This window comes from Staurois parvus, unplaced genomic scaffold (assembly GCF_062004578.1).
Source record: "Staurois parvus isolate SC_StPar_1 unplaced genomic scaffold, SC_StPar_1.0 ptg000436l, whole genome shotgun sequence".
NCBI lineage: Eukaryota > Metazoa > Chordata > Amphibia > Anura > Ranidae > Staurois > Staurois parvus.
The window spans coordinates 6,874,191-6,898,351 of NW_028318232.1; the positions used below are offsets into that span (position 1 = coordinate 6,874,191).

At 44.1% G+C, this 24,161-nt stretch overlaps 1 protein-coding gene across 2 annotated transcripts in view; it reads right to left on the bottom strand.

The window, feature by feature from the left end:
* Window positions 1-24,161, bottom strand: part of XRCC6 (X-ray repair cross complementing 6) — a 223,278-nt gene that overhangs the window by 129,041 nt on the left and 70,076 nt on the right. For both annotated transcript variants that reach the window (XM_089687719.1, XM_089687718.1), the window contains exon 6: window positions 4,050-4,233. In XM_089687719.1, coding sequence (XP_089543845.1) covers window positions 4,050-4,233 — 184 coding nt within the window. The remainder of the gene's footprint in view (window positions 1-4,049; window positions 4,234-24,161) is intronic.

The following is a 24,161-nucleotide window of genomic DNA, read 5'->3' on the forward strand; positions in this document are numbered from 1 at the left end:
GCATGTCTTTTTAGACTTTGCGGTTCTCTTCGCACCTAGAGGGGAACGGAGAAACGGAAGCAAATCAAATACAACTATGCTGAGGCTTTTGCATACAGAAGAAGTGAGCATGTCTACATTGCCAAGCATTTTGCATGAAGCCATAGTATCATGTGAATAGGAGCCTGGGTGTGGGAAGTCCTCAGTAGCCTTCTCTATCACCAGCTCTAGGTCCTCTTCAGTCTCCTCTGTTTCTATCACTTTTTGAGCAGGCAGATCCACTTCCAACTCATAGAAGGTGGTGATGGAGAAGAAGCCTGGCGATCTTGAGCTCTGGATAAGAATAGTGGTTTTAAAGCAGTAGTAAACTATGCTTTTTCACTTTTACCTACAGGTTAGCTTATAATAAAGCTTACCTGTAGGTAAAATGATTATCTCCTAAACGTGCATCGTTTAGGAGATATTCACGTTTTTCAGCTGGTGAAGTCACTGTCGCATGCACGATGTGATCTGAATTGAGGGCACGGTGAATGTACTGTCAATCCAGAACTCTGCTGCGACTGTGACTCCCATGCATATGTGAAGCAGTGACCTCATCGCAGCAAGGCGATTCAAACAACAGGCAGCACAAGCCCAGAAGGAAGATCGGGTGAAGATGGAGGCACAGCAGTCCCAAAATTGACCATCCTGTAGCGAAGTCCTTGTAGAAAAAGGGCAGGAGAAAGTGCCCTAGTACCTCTGAACGGCTCTGAGCAGAAATGGTGGTGAAAGAGTGACGCGTGGTGAGATGTAGTGTTTTTTCATGCACTTAAGAAAAAGGTGAATTTTTACTGCCAATTTTGAAAGTTTAAACACCCTACTGAACTTCATCCTAAATAAGTTGTACCTGTTTATCTGCAGTATTCTTCTCTCTACATCCATTCAAAGCTTATAAAGCTTCTCCAAAGGTTCAGAAAAGAGGGGGCTGAAAAAAGCTGACACCCCCCCCCCCCCCAAACAGCTCACAGGAACAGAGCTGAGGCTGTCAATCTGCTAGAGGTCCTTCCCCGTCACCATTTTTCTTTTGGTGTCAGGAAAACTCGTCAGAAGCGATTCCTGCTGACAGAGGAATAAAGCAGCAGACAGAAATGACACTTAGTGTTCCTAATAGACAAGTACACACTATAGAGGGATATGCTTTGTTCAAATTTCAGGTCCGAGGTTTACAACCACTTTAAATAAATACAGTGCAAGTAAAGGAGATACTGAGGGGATTAGACAAAAAAATTGAAACACAACGTGATTTGCAGGTATGAAAGTGACGACATGTTCTGCGTTGAAAGCAGAAGTGATGTAACATTCTTTTGCTTCTGCTGTGTGATGAGACACCTAGCTAACAGGTGGGAAGTCTCACTTTCCTCATTCACTGTGTGCGCTACTAGTAGTATGGAGTCACGTCAGAGCTTACTGAGCTTCAAAGAAGGCAAATTGTTGGTGCCTGCTTAGGTGGTGCCTCTATGACTGACGTTGCCAATTTATTTGCAGAGTCGCGAGATACAGTATAAAAGGTTATTATGATATGTACAGTTGCAAGGAAAATATATCGTCTGATAAGCTTAAGCGCAATCAACATGGTCAACTGACCAAAAGAGATAAAAAGGACATTGCGCAGGACTGTGACCCGGAACAAGGAAACAACTGCTGCAGAAGTAACTGCAAAGCTCAATCTCATCTAGTCTCGTGGAGAATGAGATTGAGATCAGGGAAAAGAAAAAAAAACTGGTTAAGAATAGAAAACCTCTCTGTAAGGGAAAAGAGGTCCATCACTTAAGGATACTAGCAAAAAACTAAGTACTTGTGGAGTGGCGTAGTGTTATAGGGGCTGTGCCCAGCAAAGCTATTGCCAGTGTCCACCTGAAGGTAGCAGCCTACATAGCAGGGTCTATGAAAATCAAACCTGTGCCCTGTACTGTACAATTAAGATAATCTATTAGGCCTCATGTACATTGCTGCTCCTAAAACGTGAGTTTAGGAGCTTTGGGCGTTTTTTTGCCAAAGCCCCTGAACTCAACTCTATAAAAGCCTATGTGTCCATGTAGACATAAGCTTTTACTGGAGTTTAGGAGAAGCAGCGTTTAGGAGCTAGCCTCGTTTAGCACTTGGGCATTTATCCATGTCAATGGAAAATACTCTGGCCAATCAAATGAATAAACATCCAAGCGCTAAACGCGGTACTGCGTTTACACGTTTTTGCCGCATTTAGTGGTTTTCTGCTGCCAGGAGAGTTTAATGATTAGGTGAGTTCATGTGTACATGAGGCCTAAGTGTATGGCCATCTTAGACCATATAGTTTCAACAAATACAGTGCATTGAAAAATATTCATACCCCTTGAAAGCTGGTCAGAGTTGATGGGAAAATAGATGGATCCAAATACAGGGAAATCTTAGAAGAAAACCTGTTAAGAGTCTGAAAAAGACTTGAGACAGGGGTGGAGGTTCACCTTCCAGCAGGACAACAACCTTAAACATACAGCCACAGATACAATGGAATGGTTTAGATCAAAGCATATTCATGTGTTAGAATGGCCCAGTCAAAGTCCAGACCTAAATCCAGCTGGGAATCTGTGGCAAGAATTGAAAATTGCTGTTCACAGATGCTCTCCATCCAATCTGACAGAGATTGAGTTATTTTGCAAAGAAGAATGGGCAAACATTTCACTCTCTAGAAGTGCAAAGATGGTAGAGACATACCCAAAAAGACTTGCAGCTGTAATTGCAGCGAAAGGTGGTTCTACAAAGTATTGACTCGGGAGGTGAATACAAATGCATCCCACACTTTTCAGATATTTGTAAAAAATCTGAAAACCATTTATCATTTTCCTTCCACTTCACAACTATGTGCCACTTTGTTTTAGTCTATCACATAAATCCCAATAAAATATATTTATGTTTTTGGTTGTAATATCACAAAATATTTTTTTTTTTTTCATCAGATAATTGTTATTGAAAAACTCTCAACAAAAAAGAGCATAAACAGAATACTCAGTATCTGTGAGTACTAGAAAATAAGAGAACAAATAAAAAGAGTAAACAGATGGCTTCCATTTTCACACTAAAAAATACAATCTTGTAGGAATAACACAATATAGGTCTGCAGTTTAATTGGAAACACAGCTTGTGTAAGTAGATATGCTAACAGTGGAGACCGCAATGGAACATAAAGAACATAAATCACAAATGTTATATATTAAGTTCTAAAAATGTCTCAGGAGTCAGTGGAGGTAAAGGAGGAGTCGTTAGAAGAAAGCCTGGGGTCCCAGATTTTAAGGAATTTTTTTGGGCAACCTCTATGGTTGTATGTTCTTTTCTTCTCTCTTTATTGTGAAATTCACTGCTTCTCTCCATTGCGTTATCGTAGGAGGATTAGGCGTTAGCCACTTTTGCAAAATAAGTTTGCGAGCAAGGTACAGGGTTCTGATCCATTACATATTATAATCCAAGGGTAACACCTCCTCCTGGATAATACCACTCTTAGGGTTTAGAGGGACCTGCGTAGAACAAATGTTTAGTATGCCACAAATTGCGGCCCAATAACAATATAGTTTGGGACACCACCACAACATATGGATCAGTGACCCATTATGTACCACACAGCGTGGGCAGTTGGATGAAGAACATATTCCCAAATATTATGTGGGGCATAATGAACCCTGACACACAGCAAAATTGTAACTCACACCCAGTGTTCGCTCTGTATCAGCAGATCAGTGTTCTAAACGCTCTTTTGCACACACATTCTTTACTCCTTTTGGACAGATTGTCAAGATTAAATTAAGTAAACTGGCTGCTATCCTGTTTTAGCAAAATCTCATACTGTAAAAATTTAAAATATATTCTATACTAACTAAAGCTTAACTCCAGGAAAAAACCTAAATATACAGATGAAAAATATAGACAGGATCAGTTTTAGCTGCCAAAAAATTATATTTCAAACAGAAAAGCCAATCATATTTTGATGTATTTCAAGCTTGGTAATCATGGGCATACTTGTACCAAAAAAAGTGGAATTATTTTCAAGTAATTAAAAGTACCTGCATAAGGCCCGCTTCTTGCTTTCCTTGGCCCGCACTCTTCTCATTAGGTCATCCAATTTCCTGGAAGCTGTATGCTGAACACCAAGGTCCTCATCCTCATCAGTGTTAACAATATCACGATAGAACAGAGAAATGTTAAAACCACCAAGCTTTTCAAGGTGCAATAGATCCAAGAAAATTCCTGAAATTATAGAACATGCAAGTCAAATCCACCACAATGACCATGTGGAGAAATTTCCACTAGGTAAATGCCAATATAAACACAGGGGGAGAGGGGGAGAGGGAGAGAGGGGGGAGAGAGGGAGAGAGGGGGGGGGGAGAGAGAGAAAGAGGGGGGGAGAGAGAAAGAGGGGGGGAGAGAGAGAAAGAGGGGGGGAGGGGGGAGAGAGAGAAAGAGGGGGGGGAGAAAGAGGGGGAAGGGAGAGAGAGAGAAAGAGGGGGAAGGGAGAGAGAGAGAAAGAGGGGGAAGGGAGAGAGAGAGAAAGAGGGGGAAGGGAGAGAGAGAGAAAGAGGGGGAAGGGAGAGAGAGAGAAAGAGGGGGAAGGGAGAGAGAGAGAAAGAGGGGGAAGGGAGAGAGAGAGAAAGAGGGGGAAGGGAGAGAGAGAGAAAGAGGGGGAAGGGAGAGAGAGAGAAAGAGGGGGAAGGGAGAGAGAGAGAAAGAGGGGGAAGAGAGAAAGAGAGGGGGGAGGGGGAGAGAGAGAAAGAGAGGGGGGAGGGGGAGAGAGAGAAAGAGAGGGGGGAGGGGGAGAGAGAGAAAGAGAGGGGGGAGGGGGAGAGAGAGAAAGAGAGGGGGAGGGGGAGAGAGAGAAAGAGAGGGGGGAGGGGGAGAGAGAGAAAGAGAGGGGGGAGGGGGAGAGAGAGAAAGAGAGGGGGGAGGGGGAGAGAGAGAAAGAGAGGGGGGAGGGGGAGAGAGAGAAAGAGAGGGGGGAGGGGGAGAGAGAGAAAGAGAGGGGGGAGGGGGAGAGAGAGAAAGAGAGGGGGGAGGGGGAGAGAGAGAAAGAGAGGGGGGAGGGGGAGAGAGAGAAAGAGAGGGGGAGGGGGGGGAGAGAAAGAGGGGGAGAGAAAGAGGGGGAGAGAGAGAGAACGAGGGGGAAGAGAGAGAACGAGGGGGGGAGAGAGAAAGAGGGGAGGGGGAGAGGGGGGAGGAGGGGGGGAGAGAGAAAGAAGGGGGGAGGAGGGGGGGAGAGAGAAAGAGGGGGGGGGGGAGAAAGAGAGGGGGGAGAGAGAAAGAAGGGGGGAGGAGGGGGGGAGAGAGAAAGAGAGGGGGGGAGAGAGAAAGAGAGGGGGGGAGAGAGAAAGAGGGGGGGAGAGAGAAAGAGGGGGGGAGAGAGAAAGAGAGGGGAGAGAGAGAGAAAGAGAGGGGAGAGAGAGAGAAAGAGAGGGGGGAGAGAGAGAAAGAGAGGGGGGGGAGAGGAGGGGGGGGAGAAAGAGGGGGGGAGAAAGAGAGGAGGGGGGGGAGAAAGAGAGGAGGGGGGGGGGGAGAAAGAGAGGAGGGGGGGGGGGAGAAAGAGAGGAGGGGGGGGAGAGAGAAAGAGAGGAGGGGGGGGAGAGAGAAAGAGAGGAGGGGGGGAGAGAGAAAGAGAGGAGGGGGGGAGAGAGAAAGAGAGGAGGGGGGGAGAGAGAAAGAGAGGAGGGGGGGAGAGAGAAAGAGAGGAGGGGGGGAGAGAGAAAGAGAGGAGGGGGGGAGAGAGAAAGAGCGGAGGGGGGGAGAGAGAAAGAGCGCGCGGGGGGAGAGAGAAAGAGCGCGCGGGGGGAGAGAGAAAGAGCGCGCGGGGGGAGAGAGAAAGAGCGCGCGGGGGGAGAGAGAAAGAGCGCGCGGGGGGAGAGAGAAAGAGCGCGCGGGGGGAGAGAGAAAGAGCGCGCGGGGGGAGAGAGAAAGAGCGCGCGGGGGGAGAGAGAAAGAGCGCGCGGGGGGAGAGAGAAAGAGCGCGCGGGGGGAGAGAGAAAGAGCGCGCGGGGGGAGAGAGAAAGAGCGCGCGGGGGGAGAGAGAAAGAGCGCGCGGGGGGAGAGAGAAAGAGCGCGCGGGGGGAGAGCGCGCGGGGGGAGAGCGCGGGAGGGGGGAGAGCGCGGGAGGGGGGAGAGCGCGCGGGGGGAGAGCGCGGGAGGGGGGAGAGAGCGGGGGAGGGGAGAGAGAGCGGGGGAGGGGAGAGAGAGCGGGGGAGGGGAGAGAGAGCGGGGGAGGGGAGAGAGCGGGGGAGGGGAGAGAGCGGGGGAGGGGAGAGAGCGGGGGAGGGGAGTGAGCGGGGGAGGGGAGAGAGAGCGCGGGGGGAGAGAGCGGGGGAGGGGAGGGAGCGGGGGAGGGGAGGGAGCGGGGGAGGGGAGAGAGCAGGGGGGAGAGAGCGGGGGGGGGAGCGCGGGGGGAGAGAGTGGGGGAGGGGAGAGAGCGGGGGAGGGGAGAGAGCGGGGGAGAGAGAGAGCGGGAAATCGCAAACAGACAATTCTCAAACTACAAGAACAGGCAACACACTCCTGAAATTTTTCGAATAATAGATTAAAAAACAGGGCATACCTTAACACTAAAACGACTCTTCCTAGGAACAAGAGTCACTAAAATCCACTGCCCCACCAGGCACCAGGAGTTCTCAGTGATCCATAATTCATTAACCCCAAACATATTATCATACACACAGCCGCAAACAGCATCCAGGGACAACAGGAAATTATCACGGAAAAACAACTACAATTAAGAGATTGCACAACAAAAATTTCCACAATCCAAAGCAGGGTGGATTTGATTTAAATCAAACTGATTTAAATCACGATTTAAAATCACTAGTCAGTAAGGCTTGATTTAAATAATAGTTTTCTACATAAAGACTAATTCTTGCTGGTATAACTTTAATATGCAAGTAGATGAAGATTTTTAGAACAACTTTTCATATTAGTATTTTTTATCCGTAGTTTAATAGGTTAATCATTCATATTTGGACAACTTTTCTGTTGTACTTAGGAAGGAGAAAAATAATCATTACCTTAATAACAATTTAAATAGATTTATTCAACTGAAACAATAACATTACAGCATATGTTATTTGCTTAAACAAACATCCATGTTTGTTAACTAATTTGGCTAAACAAAATATATATATTTTAAGAAACTTAGACTGTCAGCCCCCTCCTCCTAACACTTCGTTTCACTTTCTTCTTGTGCAGATCTATTCCACTCCAAACAATCAGAAAAATATTCTATTCACTGAACTTCTTGAAACTTAGCACTGAAGGGGTTGATTCTGTATTCATAGGTTTGTAGAAGTTAGGATTAAGGTCTTTTTCTTAACTCTGTTCATGTTATAACATTTTTGCTGTGAAGAAGAGGCATGTGATCTCCGCTGAGTCAAATTCAGTTTTGAGAACTGCAAAAGTAAACCAAAGCATCTGTGATAATATCTTGTAGGCAGAGAAACTGCCCAATAATCTTACAAAAACCTCTGGAAGAGCATGACATTGTGAATGGATTCATGGAATTTATTTACCAAAAAAATTAAAACATATACAGCCTTATTCTACATAATTAAAAAACAAATCTTTATTTCATGATGGAATAACCTTTGGATGGTAATGTATTTTCCTCAAAAAGCATTTTATTTAAAAAAATCCGATTTAAATCAAAAAAATCCGATTTTTTTTATTTTTTTTCAAAAATCATTGATTTTTATCCACCCTGATCCAAAGTATTACTGTCTTCCCTTCTTCCAAGGAAAGACATATCAAACTATATAATGAAGCGAATCAACACAGAGCTGGCAGATAAAGCAAGGTCAAAGCCTTCCATTCACCTGGCACAACATCCCTCCATAATGCCCCAACACCTCTAGGACAACAAACATCTCAACAAACAAGGGTTCAGTCACCTGGCAAGAGAATTCAAAGACATAATACTGAATAGAACTAACAACCCTGGATCTGACACCATTCTCAGACAAACACAGTTACAACTACAAGAAGACTCCAAGGCCCTGATTTACTAATGTGCCTAGACACATTTCCGTGGGATAAAGTCTACTTTTCATTAGAGTCCGTCTACTTTTAGACAGCAAAGACATTTACTAAAGAAATAGTCTAACAAGTAGACTCGAAAGCGAATTTAGTAACTAGGCACAATCCAGGAATCAGTCTAAAACAGCAGACATCCTAGAAGCACATCTAACAGAACAAAAAATCACTGCAGAAACATGTTCACATTGAAATTTGCTTTCCCAAATATCTGGACTAAAATAGTTTAAGGGAATTCATGACAGACAAGAACTAGACACTTTTCCAACATCTATGCAGGGATAGAAATGAGCATGTGCAGGACACAATTTAGCCGTCTGCTGTGGGCACTTTCTTTTCAGACGCTGTTTAATAGTAAATCTCTGTGTGGAGTCCTCTGCAAGACTGCACTCGATCACGTCTACTGTGTTTAACAAACAGCACTATTTGTAGCTAGGCGTATCTTTATGTATTCTAATTTGATTTCCTTAGTTCTATTGATTCTATTTTTGTTTCTTATCCTTTATAATTATTTCTGTAATGGTTTTACATATTTAGAATATCTAGATAATATATATATATATATATATATATATATATATATTATATATATTGACAGCTGAATCTAAAAATAAAAAGGTCGGCAACTAAAAAAAAAAAAAAAAAAAAAAAAAAAAAAAAAAAACACGGCGTGGGGTCCCTCCTCCCATCCATACCAAACCCTTCGGGTCTGGGAAGCCCCATGCCAAAATAAAAAAAAAAAAAAAGCAAGCGCCCCCTCCTGAACCATACCAGGCCACATGCCCTCAACATGGGGGGGGTGCTTTGGGGCAGGGGGGCTCCCCCCCCAAGCATGCATGTGACCCCCCCTTATGTGAAATCAATGATGTCACATTGGGCGGGGTCACTCAGATGTCCCCGGGTGGCCCCGCCTCTTACATATTTAAGAGCTGTCAACAGAGCTCAGAGCAGAGGGCTGGAAGCCATCGTCGGGAACGGAACCTTTTTTTTTCTTTTTTTCGGGTCGCTGGCGGCTTACATTGTGATTGACAGTTGATCTACTCATTGACATGGGGGGGCCCCCTTATTAAAGGGGGTTTCCAGATTCCAATAAGCCCCCCACCCGCAGACCCCCACAACCACCAGCCAGGGATAAGGGTCTGGTATAGATTTTGAGGGGGACCCCATGCCATTTTTTTTTTATTTTGGCGTGGAAGTTCCCCTCTAAATCCATACCAGACCCGAAGGGCTTGGTGTGGATAGGAGGGGGGACCCCACGACGGTTTTTTAATTATTTGTTTTAATTACTAGCAATTCTTTTACATTCAGCTGTCAGTGGGGAACATGTGGTTGAATGTAAAAGAATTACTGGCAATTAAAAAAAATACTAAAAAAAAAAAAAAAATGGCGTGGGGTCCCCCCTCCCATCCATACCAAGCCCTTTGGGTCTGGTGTGGATCTGGAGGGGAAGCCAACGCTAAAATAAATAAAAAAATTAACAAGGGGGCCCCCAGATCCCGCCGCCACCCCCCCCCCCCATGTGAATGAGTAGATCCAACGTCAATAACAATGCGACATTTACTAGGCCCAATTAACCTAACAGCATGTCTTTGGACTGTTGGCAGAAACATACCCCTACAGAGAAAGCATGCAAACTCCAAACAGGTGCAGCCATGACTGGGATTAGAACCCATGACCTAAATGCTGTAAGTTCTGAGTTCTAACCACTAAGCCACTGTAGCGGTTTGAGCTGGAATGTAGAATAGTTATATGATTAAGGAGAATGAAGATATAGAATTATATTGGGAAATTAGAACTAGACATTCAAATTATTTGAGATATAAGTGTGAAAATGTTTGACATTTGAAAATAGAATGTATGACATTCATTAGGAAATGCATTAGTTGGCTGATCATTTTTGGAGAAGCAACAAAAAAAATAATATAATTTAAAATAAAAAGCACACCAATATTATAATTTTTTTTTTTTTTTTTTTTTTTAAGTATTCTCATATGGAAACATATAAATGCCAACGGGACAAAGCCCGCGCTTGTGCGCCACCTAGCGAACATAATATCCAGCATTGCGTCTAGAAATACACCTAACCTGATTTTGTGTTTACGAACAGGAAAGTCTAGAAAGTAGACTCTTTTTTAATCAGCTTGCTGGGCGCCTTTCTGAAGACTGACAGGTCTTGATTGATTGAATTGAGTCTGCCTGAATGTTCAGTGTCTGATGGTAGACTCAATTCTTAGTAAATCAGAGCCCAAGCCTCACCACTAATCCAAAACAACAATACAACCAACCGAAAAACAGGGTCACGAATATGGCAAGAATGGTGGAAACCACCTGCATCAAGATGGAGACCAAGACCACCACAGAGCAGAGAAATGGAGGAGATAAGGACCCTCCTCAACACATTATGCAATAAACTAATGTAACTGAGCTCAAAAAGCAAAAACACTATGACAACCACCCATAATCCGGTTTTGTCCAAGGAAATTGACTAATTTCAAGGTATAGAACTACAAAATGACATCATTAGTAATCAGTAGCTGAAACATTCAGGGTCTGATTGTTCGGATCCAAAGTAAATGATCCAGATTTCAACCAAAGACTACGTGAGACCAGGATAAACCACTAGCACCTACTGGCTATATGGAAATGCACCCATCAATGCCTTTACAGTCACTCCACAAACACACCTACCAGACCACCGCCAACTACTGCTATATATTAAAACTTCAAACAAACAATCTCCAAAACGCCACCGGACTTCTCTCTGCAACCTGCCACCATCATTTCAATGGTCTAAAAAGTCTACCACAAAATACAGAGAGGTAACTGACAGACGTGACATAAAAAAACAGCTTGAAACCTTCCAAAACAATACCTATGAGGTAAGCCCACAAGGTGAGAACCAGGCAGCGAAGGACCTCCACAAAATATTACACACCATTGCTGAAAAAGCCCAGCTGAGACAAGTCAACCACAAGAAACCATCCAACAAACAATCCAATACATGGTTTGACAAAGAATGCAAAGTACTGAGGAACACTTTACAGACTGTCTCAAATAACAAAACACAGAGACCCCAACAACACTGACTTAAGGATAGCTTATGGCACCCTACAGAAAAAAATACAAACAAACCCTTAAAAAGAAGAAACTAAACTTCATCTTCAACAACCTGCAACAATTAGAAGAGGTACTTCAGGAAACGCTTTCTAGGAGATATGAATTAATACTGGCTCAACACCCAGGAAAAATAGCCTCCACATCCAAAATGGTGACACCTGGCTCAACCACTTTAAGAACCTCTACAAAAACATTCCAGAAGAGGCGTTAACTGTGGAACAAAAAGGCATCATGAAAAGACTAAATGATATGGAGGAAAAAAATCAAGGACTTTCAAAGCCCCCTGCATGTATCGATTACACTACATGACATAATGGAGAAAATTCAACACCTGCAAACTAAAAAAGCTAGTGGAATGAATGGAATCCTGCCAGAGATGATTAAACATAGCTCCCCAGATATACAGTTGTGTTCAAAATAATAGCAGTCAGACATCACTAACCTGATCAATCACTGTTTTTGGTAGAAATTATATTTCTACATGGCAAATAATTTACTAGCAGGTGTAGTAGAGTAATAGAAATCCAACAGACCCAACAGTCATGACATGCATGCTGCTGATTCTGTGTAATTGAATCACTAATTGAAAGGGGCATGTTCAAAATGATAACAGTGTGGAGTTCTATTAGTGAGGTCATTCGTTCTTTGAAAAACAGGTGGCAATTATTGCCCTTATTTAAGGAAGGAAGGCAGCAAATGTTGTACATGCTGGTTACAGTGCATTTCTCTCTGAAATTCTGAGGAAAATGGGTCGTTCCAGACATTGTTCAGAAGAACAGGGTACCTTGATTAAAAAGTTGATTGGAGAGGGGAAAACATAAAGAAGTGCAGAAAATGATAGGCTGCTCAGCTAAAATGATCGCAAATACTTTAAAATGGCAACCAAACCTGAAAGACGTGGAAGAAAGGGAGAAACTACCATTCGAATGGATAGAAGAACAGCCAAAATGGTAAGGACTCAGCCAACAATCAGCTCCAGGAAGATCAAAAGGTGGTCTAAAGTTACCTGTGAGTACTGTTACAATTATTATTATTACGAGTTTATATAGCGCCAAAGGGTTTGCTCAGCGCTGTACAATAGGGGGGACAATACATGGCACAGTACAACAACAAACAACGTACGAGGGGTAAGAGGGCCCTACTCTTACGAGCTTACAATCTAGGAGGGAGGGGGTAAAGGTACAGTAGGAAGTGGCTGAGGGGGATGAAGTGGTGGGAGGTGATCGTGGGAAGAGGTAGGAGTGGTGATCGTGATGAGGCTCAGATAAGTATTGAGGGGCTGGGGGCACTGCTGTACACAGAGTGTGTTTTACTTTCATGCATGAAGGTAAAAAACCTTCAGGAGTTTACAACCACTTTAATTTGCACTCACATACCTACAGCAAAGCAACATTTCAAAGTCACACAGGACCTCTTCATCAGGCATCTGACAATCAGTGCACAAACACTGAAACAATTTAAAAGAACCATTCACCAATCAGTGCAAAGAAAATTAATTAAGCTCCGCCCCCAAACACCATATTCTAACCATATACATTTAAAAAAAATGTCAACAACCTCAAGATTCATTACATTATTAAATAGGCTGCAAATCAGAGACACGAACTGTATAATATCAGTGAGGTCAGCATTATAACATATAAAAGTTACATACTATATTGCAGACTTTGAACATAAAGAGAAGAATCTCGGCACCTGAATTGTAAACAAAGAGGATGGGAGAACTTGGTGGGCCGCTCATCCCAGCTATCAAGCTCAGCAGCATAGAAATTGGAAGTGTGCGACCCCCCCTACCAATAGCGTACCATCCTGCACGCACGCTCAAAGGAACCCTCGGGTCACACTATCTGAAAGGAGATACCCTAATTTGAGCCCTGAGTAATCCAGAGCATTGAAGGCACTCAGATGATAAAAGCATTATTATCGAGCCTGCCGATAAGGGTGGAGCTATAGTGATCATGGACTACAGGAATTATAGGGAAGGCATGTTGGCAATGTTATCTGACACTACCAGTTACTCGCAGCTCACCATGGATCTAACACAGTACATCAGGAACACTTTAAACTCTTTTTTTTTTTTTTTTTTAAACAGTGGTGAGTACAGAAGTCAATACAACTTCTGTAATGGAAACAAAAGACAGTATCCAACTAGACATCAATGTTGCAACAAATCAGTATAACATAGGCCGATTTCCAAGAAAGAGAAAAAACTAAATTTTTTAAGCAATCCCCCAGGAATGGAAGTTTAGTTATGCAGGCCTGAACAATTACATCTCTATCAAAAAGACAATTGGGAAAGAGTGCCATATGGGCTAAGAAACATGTGGAGCAGCATGGGCTCCATTACGCGACTGGGAAATATCAAGCTGTGGAATGGGGCTATGAGAGGAGTTAGGCAATCGAAGTCTACCCAGCGTATTGGTAAGTTGAGTATTGAGATACCAAAGCCAATATCGAAAAGGTTCGATATGGGTGGCCAATTCCACAGAAGTAAAGGAGTGTTCCATGAAGCACCACCATCTAGAGAAGAAGTGACATGAAGATATAACATTTGGGGTAATGGCGTTCAGCTTCTCCAGATTAAATAGGGCAGTTAGTGCCTGTATTACCATTTTAAGCTGTGGAGGGTTTGGCTGTATCCATGCTTGCATGAGTGCTATGCGAGCCACCACCAAACAAATATGAATCCACTGAAGAAGAGCATTTGGACTTGCTGACATCGTGGGATCTTGATAATTGAAGAGACAGAGCATATGGTCTTTAGTGAGAGTGATGTTTTACAGATGATTAATGTAACGGAGAACTCGGTCCCAGAAGGTGGAGAAACGGGCACATTACCAATGGCGATTAAACAAAGTAGGTCAGGTGTGGTCACACCAAGGACACGTAGGGCGGGGAGTGACCGTTGGGTTCACTGAGAAAGGATAGTAAGCTCTGTGGATGATTTTAAATGGAGTTTCCCACCATGTTTCACAGAGGACGAGTGAAGAGATTTTCCGGTATCCCGACAATATTTTGTCCGGAGCATCATCAGTAGACAGTATGGGAGTCCATGACTTAAAAGGAGTAAGATGGTACTTTGCACACTGGTGTGAGATTAGATGAGTAAACTGCCGAGATGGAATAATTATCCTGATGTAGTAGAGTTTCTATAAAGGTTGCGCTGGAAGGGATATCGTTTTGGAGAATAGCACGTCCTGAGGAAAGTCACCAGTTGATGGTAGTGAAAGATATGAGATCCCGGTAGGGAGTATTTGGCAGCTAGTACTGAAAAAGGCTGGAAGGTACGTTTGGTATCAAAGATAGATATGACTTTAGTAAGTCCACTATGAGACCATTGGTTGAATACTGCATGTTCACTCACTGGAGGGAACATAGGATTTCCAAGAATAAGCAGATGGGAGGATATCCCTGGCGGTAGGTCAAGTAGTTTTCCATTTCCCTCCAGGCCAATACTGTCTCTAATCAGGAGGTTCAATCGGAGGGGTCGAGGTAGGCCTTGAGGTTAGAATGTAGAATGGCTGGAAGGTGTAGCGGAGAGACCAGGGCCTCTTCTAGGTAGTAATTCGAATAACGGGATTTTCCAGTAATCCAATCAAGTCTTTGACGGGGGAGGCAGGACAAGTTGTAAAATCTAATATTTGGCAGGCCTGCACCCCCCTCACTCTTTGGGAGACTAAGCTTTTGTAATGCAATACGCGATTTCTGTAGAGCTCTATGGATCTTCTTAACATCAGAATGTTTTAACAGAAGTGGGAATGTTTGCAAAGGATAGAGCAGTCTTGTGAAAGAAACCATTTTGTAAAGATGACATCTCCCAGAGAGTGAAAGGGGAAAAGTCGTACAAACTTCCAGTTCCTATACAAACTTGTTGATTAAAGGAGGGTAATTTAGGTAATAGAGAGACAATGGTTGTCTGCCTATGTGGATGCCCAAATACGTGATGGATGGAGTAGCTATACCGAAAAGAAAAGAATGAGATCCAACTCTTTGACGTAGTAGCATTCAGAAGGAAGTACTTCGCTCTTATCGTAATTGATTCTAAGGCCGGAACACTTACGGAAGGTCGAAAACAAGTCCTGGAGTAGTAGGAAGTCTTTAGGTGGATCCGAGGAGTAGTATATCATCCGCAAAGAGATGAGATTAAGGTCGCCAATCGTGACACCAGTAACCCCCGACATCGAATTGATCCGTCTGGACAAAGGTTCAAAGGCGATATTAAAGAGGAGGGGGGAGAGCAAGCAGCCCTGCCTAGTGCCTTTGGTCAAAGGAATGCTTGAGGAAATAAAGTCAGGTGTGACTAGTCTATCCGTGGGCGAGGCGTACATGCGTCGAAAAAAGTCCAAAATAGGACCCGAAAAACCAATCCTGTTCCTATCCATGAAGAGCAAAGCAAAGCTGATGTTATCGAACGTTTTTGCGGCGTCTAAAGATATAAGTGCTAGGTCTATCTGTGGGTTTGTTTTCACATGTTCCAGGGCCAATAATACTTTGCGGATGTTAAGCGTTGATGAGCGACCCAGCACAAACCAGAGTTGGGCCGGATGTAGCATTTCAGGAAATAGTAGAGCCAACTTGGATGCCACAATTTTGGAAAGTATTTTGGCGTCTACATTGATTAACCGCCTCCCGCCCACCATATAAGGAAATGACGGGCACAAGGTGGTTCTCTCATTCTGGGAGGACGTCATATGACGTCATCAATGCCACCTGCCAGTGCCCATCAGTGCCTCATCAATTCCACATATCAGTGCTCATCTGAGCTGCCTTTCAATGTCACCTATCAGTGCCACCTATCAATGCCAGTCAGTGCCGCCCATCAGTGCCACCTATCAATGCCAGTCAGTGCCGCCCATCAGTGCCACCTATCAATGCCAGTCAGTGCCGCCCATCAGTGCCACCTATCAATGCCAGTCAGTGCCGCCCATCAGTGCCACCTATCAATGCCAGTCAGTGCCGCCCATCAGTGCCACCTATCAATGCCAGTCAGTGCCGCCCATCAGTGCCACCTATCAATGCCAGTCAGTGCCGCCCAACAGTGCCAGTCAGTGTCACCCAACAGTGCCAGTCAGTGTCACCTAACAGTGCCAGTCAGTGTCACCTAACAGTGCCAGTCAGTGTCACCTAACAGTGCCACCTATCAGTGCTGCCTTTCAGTGCTCATCAGTGATGCCTGTCAATGCCCATCAGTGCCACCTACTAGTGCCTCCTCATCAGTGTCCATCAGTGCCACCTATCAGTGCAGCCTGTCAGTGCCCATCACTGCAGCCTCATTAGCGCACATCAGTGAAGGAGAAATATCACTTATTTACAAAATTTTATAACAAAAACTAAGAAAAAACTTTTTTTTCAAAATTTTCAGTTGTTTTTGGTTTGTTTAGCAAACAATAAAAAACCCAGAGGTGATTAAATACCACCGAAAGAAAGCTCTATCCATCTAAAAAAAAAAAACTATAAAAATGTATGGGTACAGTGTTGTATGACCGCGCAACTGTCATTAAAAGTGCGGCAGCACTGAAAGCTGAAAACTGACCTGGGCAGGAAGGGGGTATAAGTGCCCTGTAGGCAAGTGGTTTAAGAGATGGGTCGGTATGATCCTGGGAGCAGTTGATCTTTTCCGTTCTTAGCTGTGAGCTTGATGTGTGCCTGAGAGCCAGTCGGAAGATATGGGCCATCTTCCCACATTGCCTTAAAGACGTGATAGAGAGTGCCTGGGATGTATTCCAAAGTTATTTGAAGAATTCTGCACCAAGATCGTCGGGTCCAGGAACTATAGCCGAGGGTAGGTGTTTGATAGTGGCACAAATGTCATCTCTTGTAATTGGGAGAATGGGAGGCGGTTAGCTGGGATCCAGAAAGTTCAGGAGGATTAACAGAGGCTAGAAAGTTCGTGGCAGCTCTAGAATCAATCGGGTCCTCTGAATACAAGGAAGTATAACAGGATGTAAGAAGGTCATTAATATCAGATGACAGCGTTATGACATTGCCCACGGGTGATCGGAGCGCAGAGATATAAGTGGGAGTACGGCGGACCACACTAAGCCGTGCCAACAGCTTTCCCACCTTATTGCCATATCTATAAAATTTTTAAGTGGAAAGGGCCGATTTGGCGGCTTCCTGGTGTTCAGCCCAGTAATCACAGGCTCGTTTGGCAGATTGCCAAATCTGCCTATTCTCGTCTGTGCGATTGAGGGAGAATGCAATATGTGCCTGACAAAGATTCACTCACCTGTTAGTAAAGCAGTTGCAACATTTTCTTAAATTGCGTGGTATAGGAGATCATGCGCCCTCTAAGAAATGCCTTTCCGGCTTCCCTGAATAGGTTAGAAGTGGTTAAATGTGCTCCGTTCGTGTCCGCAAATTCCTGCCATGCTGCCAGTAAATAAGATTTGAAGTCTTTATTATTGGCTAAATAAGCAGGGAAGCACCATGGACTCTGGGATTTTGGAGTTTTCAATCCAGACAACTGTAATAGGATGAGACAATGGTCAGAAATGGCCATATCTGAAATAGTTCTACATAGCATAGACAAGGGAGGCTGAGAGCAAAAAAGATAGTCAATGCAAGAAAAAAAAGTCATGAGGGGATGAATAGAACGTGTATTCCCGGGTCTGTCGGGTGTTGAGACACCATACATTGTGCAGATTAAGCATATCCATAGATTGTGCTAAAGCGGTAGAGGGGGGACACTGGGGCAGTTTTCTAGGACGCCGCGTTGGATGTTCTCTGTTTTGATCAATATCATTGTGCATAACTGCGTTAAAGTCCCCGCCCAGGATATGACAGTTTTCCGGAATTTGTAAGGCCCATGAAGTCAGACCCTGGTAAAAGTTCTGTCCTGGAGAATTGGGAACGTATAGAATGGAGATCGCAATGTCACAAGAGGAGATAGTAGTATGGACAGAGAGTCTGCAACCCTCAGAATCAGAGTTGAAAGAGCGAACATTGTAACGCAAATTTTTGTGGAATAGTATAGCTACTCCCGCCTTCCAGCCCACAGCTGGAGAACTAAACACCTGACCCACCCAAAGTCTCGAAAGACGAGAAAGGTCGCTGGCGGAGAAATGAGTCTCCTGCAAAAGAGCCACATCTGTCCCCAAACTGTGTCCCCCTGTGACAGGCAGGGGACTGAATAGGAGTGGGATTGGGACTGCTCCAGTGGTCCATGGATTCCCCAAGCAGAGAGGGGGGGGGGTCCCCCACAAAAAAAAAAAAAAAAGCAGGCTTTGGAGCGCAGCAGTGGAGAAGGGTGGGGGGAGCAGGCACGGCTCACCTCTGCTCCATACGGCGCAGGAACCGGAAGTCTCAAAAACCCATACATGGTTTTAATTAAAAAATCTGAACGTATTAAGTGGGCAACTATGTGCAACAAACATCCTCAGGGCTGATGACTCGCTAATAACTGATCTTAAAAATCCACTTTTACTTGTCCAGAAGCGTGACAGATCCCTTACGAGATCTAATCAGTTCAAGCTGATCCCAGGGCCAAGTACACCAAGACAGCAGTAAAGATATCGCATAGACAGGGCTGCTACAAGTGCCACAATTGCAATATAAGGAATTAATTTCCATGCGGTGGATATTTCACACATCTCCATAGTGGGAAACGGTACCGGATACAGAGTTACTTGGATTGTAACACAGACTATTGCGTATACATTCTGAAATGCACATGCCCAGTTTACATAGGCAACATAATAGGCCCTTTCAAGCATAGGTTTTAAAAACACAGAAGAGACATAGTAACAGCTTTATGCTAAGAGTGCTAAGGGTGAATCTGTTGATTTCGGTAAACCTGTAGCAGTTCATTTTACTTCAGTAGGTCATCAGGTACATGAAATAAGGGGTATGGCCATTGAACATGTCAGGAGTCCAGTGCGAGGAGGAAACCAAGATAATTCACTCCTCCGACGTAAAGCGTATTGGATATATATGCTTTAGTTTTTTTTCTCCTTGCTGTTGATTTTAGTTTTTGTCCCGCTTCCATGTTTGGTTTTTCATCATTGGACTCTTTTTTTTTTCTCATTTTTTAATTTTTTTTCCTCATTTTTTCCCGAATTTTTCTCAAGTTTTTTCACAATTTTTCTTTCTGATCCTTTCCCCTTTGTTATTTTACTAATTATCTTTTTTGCACTGCTGTCTTTCATTTTTTTCATATAATTTCTAATTTGGCCAGGTGTCCATACATGATCTGATCCTATTGTCGGTTTGGCAGCTCACCTGCCGCTTCACATTGTTTTTTTCCAAGCCCACCCTTCTAGCATGCTCACCGGCCTCACTGGTGCCGGCTTCATATGTTTCCATGACACCGGAAGCGGGTCCCCTCCCCTTCCATGATGGGCCTCTGGTAGATTAATATTACACATGTGCGGTCAATCTAAGACCACAGTGCGTATGTGCCGGCGTCATGAAGCGCCATGACAACAACTGCAAGCCTAGCATGACATATTGATAAGGGGAGACATGCCTCCAATGTCTCCTAGCAACACTACTGAGCTTGACTGCCAGGACAAGCAGCCCACCAGGATCTCCCTTCCCCTCTTTGTTTATAATTCCTGTGCCAAGATTCTCCTCTTTATGTCCCGAGTCTGCAATATAGTATGTGCCGATTGGTGAATGGATCTTTAAAATGATTTCTGTGTTTGTGCACTGATTGTCACATGCCTGACTCTGAAACATTACATTGCTTTGCTATAATTATGCGAGTGCGAATTAAAGCTTCAGACTCTTATTGGAGATCCGCGGTGTGCTGGTGACATTTATTTTGCTCTAACTTTCTCGGTTCCAGCCGACTGTCGCTGCAGCACCCATCTACACATACAGCCATCTTGTGACGCAGGAACATGTGCGTTGGAATTTCTCTAAATTTTGCTCTGGAGTGACGAATCACACTTCTCGGTCTGGCAATCCGATGGACGTGTCTGGGCTTGGCGGTTGCCAGGAGAATGGTACTTGCCTGACTGCATTGTGCCAAGTGTAAAGTTTAGTGGAGGGGGGATTATGGTGTGGGATTGTTTTTCTGGGAATGGGCTTGGTTCCTTAGTTCCAGCGAAGGAAACTCTTAAGGCGTCAGCACACCAAGACATTTTGGACAATTTCACGCTCCGAACTTTGCTGGAACAGTTTGGGGATGGCCCCTTCAACATGACTGCACACCAGTGCACAAAGCTAGGTCCATAAAGACATGGATGAACGAGTTTGGGGTAGAGGAACTTGACTGGCCTGCACAAAGTCCTCACCTCAACCTGACAGAACACCTTTGGGATGAATTAGAGTGGAGACAGAGCCAGGCCTTCTCGTTTGACCATTTTTCAAGAAGTGCAGTTGTGAGGTCAGGCCCTGATGTCAAACATTCCCATAGACCGGGTGTCGGCAACCCGCGGCTCCAGAGCCGCATGCGGCTCTTTTTCATCTTTGCTGCGGCTCCGGAGCACACTGCCCACCAGGTGGTCGGCAAGCCGCAGATCGCGAGCCACATGCGGCTCTTCTGTGTGCCGGGCGCCCGCTCCCCTCCCTCCTCAAAAATCCGGCCCGCGGAGCGTGGAACATTGGCTGTCAGGATGTAGGTGGGGCAGCCAGGATGTAGGCGGGGCAGAGTGACGAACTCCTCTCTCAGTCCGCCCTGAAGACCAGAACGGCGCGGGAACACAGTGAGAGGAACGCGCGGAGCAAAGGTAAGTGAATTGAGACAATATGGGGGATGAATTACTGTGTGGGGGATGAATTACTATGTGGGGGATGAATTACTATGTGGGGGATGAATTACTATGTGGGGGATGAATTACTATGGGGGATGAATTACTATATGGGGGATGAATTACTATGGGGGAAGAATTACTATATGGGGGATGAATTACTATATGGGGGATGAATTACTATATGGGGGATGAATTACTATATGGGGGAAGAATTACTATATGGGGGATGAATTACTATATGGGGGATGAATTACTATATGGGGGATGTATTACTATATGGGGGATGTATTACTATATGGGGGATGAATTACTATATGGGGGAAGAATTACTATATGGGGGATGAATTACTATGTGGGGGGTGAATTACTATGTGGGGGATGAATTACTATGGGGGATGAATTACTATGGGGGATGAATTACTATATGGGGGATGAATTACTATATGGGGGATGAATTACTATATGGGGGATGAATTACTATGGGGGATGAATTACTATATGGGGGATGAATTACTATATGGGGGAAGAATTACTATATGGGGGATGAATTACTATATGGGGGATGAATTACTATGGGGGAAGAATTACTATATGGGGGATGAATTACTATATGGGGGATGAATTACTATGTGGGGGATGAATTACTATGGGGGATGAATTACTATATGGGGGATGAATTACTATATGGGGGATGAATTACTATATGGGGGATGAATTACTATATGGGGGATGAATTACTATGGGGGATGAATTACTATACGGCATAGCTACTCAACGTGGTTCAGCTCCGCCTCGCCATGAGTACAGTGCCTGGTGACGTCAGGCCTCCTGTGTGCGAGGGGGAGGAGTGACAGAGCCGAAACCAGCGTGAGCTAGCGTTGAATGAGCGTGAAGAAGAACACAGCACTGCGCGGGAGTGAAGAACAAAAAAAGGTAAGTTAATTTAACGTTTTCTATGAAAAGTAGTTCTGAGGGGGGTTAAAAAAATATTAATAGAAAAGTGACAATAATATAATAATATATTTATAATTTGGATTACATTGGGCCCTCATATTTACCGAAGGCTATGATTGTGATTATGACGATACACTGTGGCCCTGATTAACCCTTTGCTTACTGGGCCCTTAAACCCCCTTCATGACCAGAGCGCTTTTTGCGATTTGTCGCTGCGTCACTTTAACTAACAATTGCGTGATCGTGCGACGTTGTACCCAAACAAAATTGGCGTCCTTTTTTTCAAACAAATAGAGCTTTTTTTGGTGGTATTTGATCACCTCTGCGGTTTTTATTTTTTGCGCTATAAACCAAAAAAGAGCGACAATTTAGAAAAAAATAACATTTTTAAATAATTGTTTGCTATAATACATATCCAAAAAAATATTTTAAAAAATGTATTCATCAGTTTGGCCGATATGTATTTTTTTACTTGTTTTTGTTAAAAAAAAAAATCGCAAGCGTACATTGATTTGTTTGCGCACACATTGCCGCATCTGCTGATTTATGGCATTTTTATTCTTTTTTTTACCAGTAATGGCGGTGATCTGCGATTTTTAGCGGTACAGTGGTAGTGCGGCAGACATATCGAACAATTTTTACACAGGTTGCAGGGAAACGAGGGGAGGGGGTGGCCGGAACTTGAGGGGGGTGGGCATAGCAAATTTTGGCATGGGCCCTGTGATTTCTACTTACGTCGCTGTTTTCGACCCCGTGGTAGGTCAGCCATGGATAAAGGCAAGAAGAGAAAAATTTCTGAAGAAAACAGAGTGTTTAATGATACATGGACAGAATCATTTGCATTCTCTACTGACGAGATTGGTTTACCAGTATGCTTAATATGTGGTGAGAAATTAGCAAACCACAAAAAGTCCAATGTTGCAAGGCATTTCCAGAATAAACACACAGCCTTTGCTGAAAAATATCCAGATGGAGATGAGAGACGAAAAGCCGTTGCAGAACTTATGAGAAAGGTTAATATGAGCAAAAATAATTTCAAGAAGTGGGTGAAGTCTGCAAATTCCACAACATATGCTAGTTTTGTGGCCGCTCAGGAAATAGTCAAGCACGGGAAGCCCTTCACAGATGGAGAGTATATAAAAGAAACATTCATTAAGATTTCGGAACATCTATACATGGACTTCAAAAACAAGAATGAAATTGGACAGAAAATCAAAGACATGCCACTCTCTGCGAAGACTGTCAAAGACAGAACCCTAAAAATGGCAGAAAACATTAGCAAACAGCAAATTCAAGACATTAATTCAGCTGTGGCGTACTCCATCGCCTGTGATGAGTCCAAAGATAAAGGTGATATTGAACAAATAGCGCTGTTCTGTCGATATGTGAACTCTTTTGGGCCACAGGAAGAACTGATTGAGCTGATACCACTAAAAGACCAAACAAGAGGTGAGGATATCTGTAAGGCTGTTCTGGACTTTTTAACTGCTAAAAAAATAAACACCAAACACCTGGTCTCAGTGGCTACTGATGGGGCACCGAGTATGAGAGGTGCACAGAAGGGCTTTGTGGCTCTACTGCAGAAGGCGCTTGGTAGAACGCTGCTGTCATTTCATTGCATCCTGCACCAAGAGGCATTATGTGCTCAAACATTTCCGCCAGAATGCACAAAAGTGATGGATGTGGTCATTCAAATTGTTAATAAGATAATGGCAAAGGGTTTAAACCACCGCCAGTTCCGTTTGTTATTGGATGAAGTGGAAAGCATATATTCTGACCTCCTGCTCCACAACAAGGTTCGGTGGCTGTCCAGAGGCGAGGTGCTAAAACGCTTTGTCACATGTTTAGAAGTAAAAACCTTCCTGGCCAGCAAAGAGCTCACCTTTGCTGAGCTGGAACAGCCAGAGTGGCTGGAAAAATTACATTTTATGGTAGACATGACAGCACATCTAAACACGCTAAATACAACCCTTCAGGGGAAAGGAGGCACAGCTCTGCACATGCTGGAAGAGGTTTTGGCTTTTGAGCGCAAGTTGACAGTGTTTATCAAAGATTTACAGAGAGGTACACTGTCTCACTTTCCCTCTTTGAGAGAGTTCAAACAAAGTCATGATACAATCAATTTGGAATATTTCAAGTCTGCAATCACCACAATGCAAAGTTCGTTTGGGAAACGATTCTGTGAGTTCAGAGAGGAAAAAACCACATTATCCTTCCCTGTCATTCCCCTGGCGATCGATCCATCCCTATTGAATATGACTGCATTTGCAGGTGTAAGTCAACCTGATCTTGAGTTGGAATTGGCCGATATAGCCGACAAAGATATATGGGTGTCCAAGTTTAAAT